This window comes from Corvus kubaryi, unplaced genomic scaffold, assembly GCF_017639235.1.
Source record: "Corvus kubaryi isolate FWS band 111438036 unplaced genomic scaffold, C.kubaryi_AGA036_p1.0 70, whole genome shotgun sequence".
Taxonomy (NCBI): Eukaryota; Metazoa; Chordata; class Aves; order Passeriformes; family Corvidae; genus Corvus; species Corvus kubaryi.
In genome coordinates, this window is record NW_024582058.1 from 4,036,320 (window position 1) to 4,046,667 (window position 10,348).

At 42.2% G+C, this 10,348-nt stretch overlaps 1 protein-coding gene across 9 annotated transcripts in view; it reads right to left on the reverse strand.

The window, feature by feature from the left end:
- Positions 1–10,110, reverse strand: part of LOC121674711 — a 30,837-nt gene extending 20,727 nt beyond the window's left edge. For 5 of the 9 annotated variants that reach the window (XR_006019797.1, XR_006019796.1, XR_006019795.1 and 2 more), the window contains exons 1-5: positions 10,026–10,110; positions 9,630–9,760; positions 8,876–8,974; positions 3,099–3,189; positions 2,392–2,511 (exon numbers count right to left, since the gene is read on the reverse strand). Coding sequence is in view for 3 of the 9 variants with exons in the window: in XM_042049241.1 (XP_041905175.1) it covers positions 2,198–2,511; positions 3,099–3,189; positions 8,876–8,974; positions 9,630–9,760; positions 10,026–10,047 (657 nt within the window). In the remaining 6 variants the exon portion in view is untranslated. Of the gene's footprint in view, positions 1–563; positions 2,512–3,098; positions 3,190–8,875; positions 8,975–9,629; positions 9,761–10,025 lie in introns of those variants that run through there. The other 4 variants (XM_042049241.1, XM_042049242.1, XR_006019798.1 and 1 more) reach the window with 4 other exon arrangements.
- Between the last annotated feature and the right edge of the window lie 238 nt (positions 10,111–10,348).

Here is a 10,348-nt window from a genome sequence, read left to right on the forward strand (position 1 = left end):
ATTAAAGCATTCCCTTCGATAGCTGATATTCCTGATTCCAACAGCACTGCAGACAAAGTAAGATTTCAGTGTTCCGAGCAATTACTGCTTTTCTGGAAGGACAAACTGTTAAAGCACAGACAAACCAAATCGGTGTTTTAAAGTGCCATGAGAGGAGATGACATCATCACTCCAGCCCATCTGGGAGGAAGAACACGGAGCCACAAATGAGCCAAAATCCCTCCTGGCATAAAAGGAGAGACTTCCACTGACTTCAGGAAAATTTATCCCAGTGTTCCTGCACGTTGCAGATTAAAATGACACACTTCATAGACTAGCAGAGGTGAACCAAGGCTAAAGCCACAAAGACTGATGTAACATATTCATTTAGAGCAATTTATTATTTTCACTACAAGTATATTTGTAGATGCTAAAAATCAAGACTGTGGCAGCTACTCACATGGGTCAATATGTTAAAAAAAATGGATATTTCTGCAGAAATAAGGAAGAACATATGGTCCTTATTGCCAGCTAAGGGTCTCTTTTAAAACAGTTTTCCTTAATCTGATTTGCCTTACAATTACCCTAAATCCTGCCATGATTGCTCTCAGGGAGCATTCACAGAATTTGGCTTCCCTTGAAGATGTATTTTCCCTTCCCCTGGTTACCGCCTTTATTATTGATTTTTAGATAATCCCCGCAGTTACTAGAGAAAGGTTTTGGCAAGTTTCCCTCGAGGCTGCAGATGCTTATTACCTTATCAACAGAGCATCCTTTCTCCCCTGAGCCCCCAGCCTGGGCACTGGCTGTTTCCCTGGGCACACTCTGTGCAGGGAGCAGCAGGGAGAACATTCAGTATCCTCTCCCTGGCGAACAAGAAAGGCCACAGCTGCCAGCCCCAGCAGAGGGGCTGCTCAGCAGACCTGTCCCAGAGAGGGGCCTGGCTGGACCCAGCTGCAGAGAACTAAGAAATCCCCCTTCCCACAGCAAAATGTGCCGGCAGGAATTGGGCCCATTTCGACCTCTCCTTACTGGGAAGAGATCAGATTACTTTGAAAGACCCTTTTAACCAACGCAGAACAACTGTAATCAGAAAAGTACTGTCGTTAACATCTCTGACACAAGAGGTTGTATCAGAGAAAGGGGGTTCTTTTGTCAGAGAAATAATAGAGACTGAATATTCTCTTAACAAATAAAAACCACCCCTGAAGGCAGGGCTGCCAGCATGTAAGCTGCATTCTGAGATCTGAGTGGCTAAACTGAGAAGAAAAGCTTAAAGAAACTTCTTTGAGCTATTATCATAAAATTTAGAACTAATACCTGGCTTGAACTGCCTGTGTGAACAGCCACTATGGTTATTTATTTTAGTGTAGTTTGTGGGGTTGTTTTTATTTTTGTTTGGTTGTTGTTTGGCAGTTTTTAATTGAGAAAAACATCAACTGTGGATTTTTTTGGTTGGTTTTCTTAAGGTAGAGAAGGAAGAATTGGATTACAGTTTTGGATAGAGAAATCACAGAAATATAATCATAAAATGGTTTGGGGTGGAAGGGACCTCAAAGATCATCTACTTCCAACCCCTCAAACTTTCCTCCAAGTGAACACAAAATCCTAGAAGCCACAAAGGCAATACAAGAATGCCAAGACCTATTAAATAGAACTGAAACATTTTTTCCCTTTTATTTTTGGAATTGGCTATCCTGTTGAGAGATGGGGCATTCACACCTCAGAGTGAAGAGAGGGGGAGAGTCTGAAGGGGTACAGAGCTCCTCTGAGGAAGAGTTGTGACTTGCATCCAAAACTGGGTAAGAGGCTCCTTTAAAAGGAGCTGTGCTGTCCTTGGTGTCCAGCTGCCACTCAGGAGAAGGGACAGAAACGCTCAGGGTTCAAACTTCTCCCCTTCCCCCGAGCCAAGCAATCAGGAGATGCGCTGACAAACTGCAGCCGTGGCCGCAAGCCAGCCCCTGGAAGGCAGCAGGAGCACGGCCGAACGCTGCTGCCAAGGGCTGGCTGCTGCCCATCCCTGTCCGACAGCAGTCGCTGCAATCCCGGCGCTGGAGCTGCTCCTCCCTGCAGGAACAGGGAGCGCCGGGCTGCTGCTGTTTCCCATCGGGATCTAACGCTATCAGTGCTTTGGCTGCCTCTCCTCTTGCCCCGGCTTGCTCAGCTCCAGCGAGCCTGCTGCAGAGCTAGGCTGCAGCTGTGGAAATGCTGGTTCCATTCAGAGCTCCTGCTTTATTCCGCGATGAGGAAAACTGCGGGTTTTGCAGCTGCACGGATACAGCAGGTGTGGGCTGCTGTCTGCCTGGGAACAGGTGATCGGAGTGAGTGTAATGCAAAGTGGAAGCCTTTCGTTTCGGGGGTAACTAAGTGATTGATTTACAGGCATTAAATAGGTGCAAGAACCTGAGTTACCTGGGGATAGTGAGTGCCAAGGGCTGAGCGGAGCCACCAGAAGTACCTGGTCACTGAGAGGCTGTCCCCAGGCACTGAGCCAGCTGACAAGATCAGTGCAGGTCCTACTGCTGCTTCTCCCTAGATTCACGTGAAAAACGAGAAGGAAAAAGCCACACAAAACAAACCAAAACCAAACCACAAACCAAAGGAAAAAAAAAAAAAAAGAAAAGAAAGCCAACCAGGAGATCAAATAGATATTCCAGCCCACCCTCCTGTAAAATTCTCTGTTAAATTATTAAGTATATGTAGGCATTTACAAAGAGATTGAAACAAAATAACCATTGGTGCATGGAGATGTTTTTGACTAAGTGCAGGGGAGTTTTGCTTTCTACCTAAGATATAAACCTGTGGCACTCGGGGGATTAGGAAGAGAAAGGCTGACAGATTTAACTCTTGCAGCACAAGTGGTTTCATGATACCAACACGATAAGGCTGAAACCTGATGCCAGTGTGACTTTCACACATCAGAATGTGGATCCTGCTACTACCACATACTTTAACTCTAAACACCAACAGTTAAAGTGGCAGCTCATTTCCATGGCATATCTGTGAAAAAAGCCTCACACCAGAAGAGGCTCTTGGTTTATTTATAGGCTAAACAGCTGCTTTGTGCATTCCACGATCTAGGCTGAGGTCTGCTCCCAGTCCTGCATGTACGGAGTTACCTTGTGTGGAAGTAAAACATGGAGCTCCTTTCCAAAGCCTTTTCCACCGGATGAGATGCCTCCGATGGGACACAGCTCGACTGGGGATTTTCTTTACTCAGAAGAAAAATGGTAATTTTTGGTGGTGGTGGCAGACTAACCCAGAGTGCAACTTAGGTTAGATCATTTTGAAAAACAAAATTGTTCTTGCAGCTGCTTTCCTCTCAATTTCCCTCCTGAAATGCTCATTAAACATACAAGAAACAAAATAATAACCTCCAGTCAAATTATTAGAGGGGAGGACGATGTTCCTCATCTGCACACTGGAATGAGTCCACTCATACCACCCATGCACTCAGATGAAGGAATTTTCTACCACTGCTCCCTTTCCCCTACTCTGTTGGTGGGGGCAGCACATCCTGCTGTGCCTCTCTCATCCTGCAGCTGAAGTATAAAATATGACATGCTTTTGTTAGTTAACACTGGGCACACAAACGTGTGTCAGTACAAACAGGCATAAAACTCCCCCGTGTTATTACAAATACAAGTGATGAGAACTTTTTCACGTTCTCCACGTTTGCTCTCACCTGATAATAGTCATTTCAACTACGAGTTTCCAGCTCCCTCTAAATATTTCATCTCATATGGATTCACACTCTTAAATCACACCACTGAAATAGCCTACTCCTCTACCCTCTTATATTTTTATGATCCTTTTAGAGGAGTTCTGTATCATTTATTTAGATTCATTATTGCTTTTCTCCCTTAAAAGCCATTTCATTTAACGTAGCGACCACTTCCATTTTTCGATATATATATTAATGGGGGGCGGCGGGGCCGCGTGTGTGCTCTGAGATCATGATCAGCATTTTGCCAAGCAGCAAGCTGCAGTTTTGCCAGTCTCATGCTGGAGGACAAATCAGTGACAGATTCTAGATCCTTTATATGCACACAGACTACAAAATGTCAAACAAATGTAAGCAAGTAATTCCTTTTCCCTGGAATTCCAGTCCAGTATCTTTGCCCAGTTCCCAGAAGTCAACATAAATCAAGAAAAGACTCAAAGATCAAGACACAAAAAGACTTCCTACTTCTTACAGAGTTTCAGAATGAATCTCTACAGTCATGAATAATCCCAAATGAACTGTCAGCACAACACACTTCCCAAAACAGAACATTTACACACACACTAAGTGAAAGAATGGGAAAAACTCGTTGCTGGTAATTTAGACTCTCCAAATACATTTGGGAATACTCATCAGTCCGGTTAAATCTGCTCTGTAGTCTACAGAGGCACACAAAACTTGTACAATAAGTACTAAGTGCTTGCACACACTCAGGTATGAACATCAATTTAAATGGTCAGCTTAATTAAAGCAGGCAAGTTTAAGCACAGACAAGCCCTGCAGTGAATTGCTGCTGAACACATATTAAAAAAAGACTGGGGAGGGGGAAGGAACCACTAAGCCGTAACTCTTCCCCACTTCTTTCCCCAAACATACTCAGCCTAATCATACACAGTTTGTCCAAACAGGAGCTCTGTGGGGCTTTTCCTTCTCTTTGTTTTCCCTGCTTTCTCGAAAGCTGTAACAACTCCTTGGCTCTTTTTCCAGGCAAGGCTGCCAGCTTCTATAAACGGACTCCAAGCCTGGCAGGCAGCAGGCACAAGTCTGGTTACAGTATCCCTGCTTTGCCATCTATTTCTGCAGACACTTATTCCAATGCTTGCAAGCCAAGGGTATTTTCCTTAGGTTTATCTATTCCATCTTAGGCAGCAGGTAAGATAAATTCCTTCAGAGGCGATTCCAGCTCTCCCTCAGGTGATTCACGCTACATGAAAGACTTGAAGAGTTTTTCCTCCCTGACATTGCCAGAGTTGCAAGTCAGTATCCTGCGCACAAAACCCGTGCTGATTTATTCAGCTTCTCTTATCTCCCTCCTTTCATTCTCTCAGCTGATACAAGGCATGCCAAGTTCACGGTGCTCCCCCAGTGCTGCACTGCTGCTCCCTTCCCCTTCCAAAGGGAACATTCTCTGTACCTATTTAGCAAGATGGCTTTTAAAAATAGGAACACAAAATCCAGTGCTGAGTTCAGGATAGTTATGGGAAATACAGCAGGTGCAAATCTTCTCTTACACAGCATTTTCTGATGATATGACAAAGGAAAACTTCGCTTGCAAAGGGCTTAGAAGGACTTTCCAGGGTAATTTTCATCCCAGTGTTTTCCAGATATGGTAACCAAAATCCCTTTCAGCCTACAAGTACTAGAAAAATGTTTCAAAAGGCCAGACTGTACCAGACAAGACTGAGCTTTCTGAAGAAGGACAGAAGGTGTCTGTGCCTCCTTAGTTGCATGCTGTCCTCAAAATTCCCACTTTCATCCATTCATTACTGGCACAGAATTCCCAGTTAAAAATACAGAATTCAAAGGCAGCAGAAGTTCAATATGTGGAAAGAAATTCAGAAAAAACACCCCTCAATTTAACATGTAATTTACTGAAATTTGGAGTTGGGCCCGGACATAGCCCTACATACAGACATAGCCCTGTACTTTGTGTGAGGATCCAAAAAGTCAGCTCATGGTGCTTCTAGTCAAAAATATCATTGAATAATTTTCTGGATGAAAACATGCTACTGTTTAATTTGGATTTATTTTCTCTCTTGCCTGATGCAAACACATGAGAGTTAATTGGAGAGCAGCTTTTAATTTTCTAGCACTGCAATTGTTCTGTGTTATTGAATCCAACACATTAATGTGGTACTTTGTTGATCCTGTTGAACTTATTTCAAACCCAGCCAAAGTCAGTCTAAAAATTTCCCTGCTCCGCAGTTACTTCTTCACATCCATTGGGTGTTTCTGTTCAAAGGCAGAAGCAGTGGGGAACAGGTTTGTTCCCTGCAGAAGCCGACACAAGCTTTGGACAGGATACACAAGGCAGGGGAGGGACAGTTAAACATCCACATATCCATATGGAGCTATAAAGTGAAATTTGATCTCACTGTGAAGCACTCATACCTCAGCCCACCCCTCAGAGGGTCACCTACCCCTTCAGAAGGCAACACACTGATAAAATGACCTTATGCACTCCTGCATGTTCATCTTCTGTCCTAGGGTGCCCTACAAAGAGCTCCAGTGCTGACAAGATATGAGTGTGCTTTGAAGGTGCTTTGCAATTGGTTACAAAAGGCTCACAGGCAGCAATGAGCTGCAAAGAGGCTCCAGGTTGAAAAACGAAAGCTGGGCAAGGGAAAATTATTTGTCACTGAAGTGTGAAAGATTTTTACCATAAAACAACGAAGTTGTCATCTTCAAACTACAAAACAGTACTTCAGAATGCAGTAGAAATGCTACTAAAGACTACTAGAAACAAAAAGATAGTTTTCCCAAGCATTGACAGTGACTGTAAGTTGCTCACACAGCTTTTCCTTCTAACTTCTCCCTACAGTTTTATTTTCAAAGACCTCAGACACCTTCTTGCTTCAACATTTTAGGAACAGGCATCTCATCTATTGTAGCACCAAATCTAAGTCAAGCTCGGCTCCATTTATTTTACTATCAGGTACAACAATGCTTCAAGCCAAAACTTTAAAGGCAGGTTTTAGAACTAAGACAATGCCTATTTACAATCAATTATTAACTACAGCCTAATTATGCATTTTTTCCCACAATTTTCAGGAAAGCAATCTGTCTTCCCAGTCTTTTTTTCCCCTCAAACTGTACCAAGCACTAAGATGATCTTAGTGGCATCTTTCAAGCTGAACACTCTACACCAAAATGCTCTCAAACTACACATTTTTTAAATGACAGAATGATTTAGGCACATCAGTGTGTTCCAAATTCCTTGTGCTTAAAATATTCTGTTGAATCACCCAGAATTCAAGAAGTTTTAGAGATGCTGTTTTTACTAATGCTGACAAATATGGCAAAAAGCCAAATCTGCCTCCTCCAGGCTCCAGAAGGTCAAACAGGAATAAATGGAGACATGAATCAGCCCAGAAATGTGGGATTAGAAGATGTGCAAGCAAGTCTTAGCTTCATTATAGTCATTACAGACAGCAAAACTCCCATTGCACATCTTCAGTGGGTACAGGGGGAACCCTTTCTACCCAAAACATCCTGATTAAGGCATAAGCCACTCCAATTTCCAGTGCTGAAAAATACTGGGTCTCATATCCAGCAAGGCAAATTACTAAATTCCTTTTTCAGAGCAGCTCTGCTGGATGTTGGCAGGCAGCATGCCTGGAGTATCAGACATTTCTCCCCGTCTCCCATTCCCTTATTTGACTTCGCTGACCCCCACTGAGATATGGGGAATCACATCTTGTCCCCAAGCACTCCAGACCTGCCCAGTCCTCACTGTCCCAGACATCCCCACTGAGGTGGGGAGATTTATTTACAGGCACAGGAGTTCAAAGAGGTTTTGCACCTTTTTATTTAAGAAGAGATTCTCTGTAACCTGCAGGTATCAAGACCATTCTCCTGAAGTTCCTGCTCTGCTTCATGAGCTACTTGTGCTGTGAACTTGAATCATCATTTTGTTGGCAACTGGAAAAGTTTGTATAATCTGCAATTCTACTCTATTAAGACACTCGAAGGACAGAAGTGACCCCAAGAACTTGTAAGTCCAGTTTCACAAAAACTCACAATTATCACTGCAAATTCATCAACAACAAATACAGAACATGAATTTAACTTGCATGTTATTGAAATAGCCTGCTAAGCATTAATATACAGGCAGCAATCAGTGGCTTAAGGGATATTTTCTTCTTCTAACACATCCAGTAGAAGCTTGAAATGCTTTTGCTACCTAGGCAGAGGGGCCTTCTTTGTGTTTAAAAATAGCACTAAAAGAAAAATACTTTGATTCCTCAGCACCAAGTTCTTAAGGTTGTTTACAAGTAATTGATAAAGCCCAAGAAGCCAGTTCAACACCTTGCTGTTACTTCCAAGCAGTTACAACCAGAACCTGGAGAAGCAGCTTTTTTGATGTGTTTTTTATCCAGCTTTTTACAATTCTTCTTACAAAATGCCAGTCCTACGCAAAAGGGGGAGGTCTGATTCCCACAAAAGGCTTAACAGCTCCCCTGAAACTGGGATAAATGATATTGCTGGTCAAGCAGCCCCAGAGAAAGGAAGTTTGTGCAATGGGTATCTCCAAAGTGACCCCAAACACGCTGTCAGATCTGCCCTTGCTCAGGAAGGGAGAACACTGTGGGTGGCACTTTCTCCAGACTCTCTCTCAGCTGAGGCCTGAGGATAAAACATTCCAAGGCCATGGGAAGGGATCCTGAGGATCTGGATCAGCTCTGAGGTGCTGAATTATAGAGGAGCCTAAAGCCAGTAATGAACCAAAAACATTTCAAGGCTTCCTCCTCCCGACTGTTGCTTTAACAGTGGTAGACAACCATCCATATTTAAACTATTGCTCACAAATATATTTTCTCCAGATGCTCTGCTTATCTTCTGAATAACCTCTTGAAAACAGAAAGAACTATACTTTAAGGATGAATAAAAACATTGTTGTTATTATTATTATCATCATCCTGTGTTGTTATAGCCCACTGATGAGGGTAATAGCAATGGAAAAGTGTCAGGAAAAATGAATCTCAATAGCTACGGAAAAAAGTTCTTATTTAGAATCTGAAATTGATCTGTGCACAGGCATGATTCAAAAATTAAAGCAACTCTGGACTAGTTTCAAGTGTTCTTACCCAGGAATTTCTGTTATAGCTCTATCAGTGATAGCTGCAAATGTTTGGAGAAAGCAAATCACAACTTCAATAAAATTGTACTCACCAAGGAACAACCAGAAGTACATTTATAAAGTGCAGGGACAAATCTCTTCAAATAAGGACAGCAGATAATTAAAAATACACATCCCCACTGGAACAGGCACTGCAAAGGGAAACAGGGCTCACAGTAGACAAGAAGAAACATGAAGATGAGTGAACGCGCAGACTCTGGAAAAACTAAATCACTACAAAAGGAAATTGGTCAGAGAACAGAAACAGCAAATGTGGGGAAGGCATGTTTTTGTTCAAATTTTACTGCAAGTTTGGTTTTCTACCATGACCTCGGCTGTTGGCTGCTTTATTTGCAGTAGCAAAACAAAAGCAAAACAGGAAATTCCACAGCTGTCTGAATCAAAAAGTGGGCAGAAGAAAAGGGAAATGACAAAAGTTTGAATGATTTTTGGCAGAAATTCAAGCAGAAAAATTGAGTCTAGTTGACATTTTCCTTATTTCCTTTAAAAATTCTCTCTAAGATATTTTTCTCATTGGTATTTTATTTCAATGCTTTATTGAGAGAGTATCTTGCATTTACATACTTGAGCATAACATTTTGGCTTTTTATCACTTAAAGCAGTTGCTGACAGTGTATTAGCAGTTGTTTTTCAGTATTAGGTAACTTAAAACTACAAAATCTCAGTGAGCTCCATCCACACAATGTGTGACAGCATCTGTCAGCCTGAATTAGGTTTTTTTTGGGATCATGCTGATCAGAATATGCCAACAAAGGCACTAAAATAATAATAAGCAAAAATAATCACCTCTGAATTAGGAGGCATCTTCCCATCAGTGACTGCTGACATTTCCTTGAGGACTGGGCAGGTGGAAGCCTCACTGGCTTGCATTTTTTGTTGGGCACTACGAGCATTTAATGACTTCAGAACAACAGGACCTGAAACAGGGAGCACAGAAGGGTCAACACCTGTGCAAAACTCAAATGTAACAATCAATGAAGCTGCACAATGCCTGATGACTGGCAGGAGAGAGAATATGAATGCAAGAAGATATCCTGTATTCCTCCTTGGTGCATAACTTATTCAAGCACAACCCTGAAGAAAATTATCAATGTGTCTTTTATATGTGTCTTAAACCCTGTTATATATATTGTTTCAAAAATTGTTGTTGCTTGTGAGTTTCACAAGAAATAAGTTTCATACCTATTATTTTTGAAGTTTCCATGATGAGCAGCCATGCAGCAGTGAGCCCAGCACCGGGGAATTGGGCCTTTTTTATTCTCCCTATAAGAGAAAAAGATGTTTCTCTCTATGTAAAATAAAGACTGGTGGATAGATCTAAAATATGGCAGAACAACAAAATCTTATCTGCAGCTAAAATATGACATGAAGTTAAACAGGGGGGAAAAAAGGAAAAGAAATCTAAATGCTCCTATTTGAACAAGCACTAGTGTCCCTGTGTTTCACCTGCCAGCTCCAGCTGTGCACAGCAGTTCCACACACTCTGCTCACAGGCTGCTCCTATT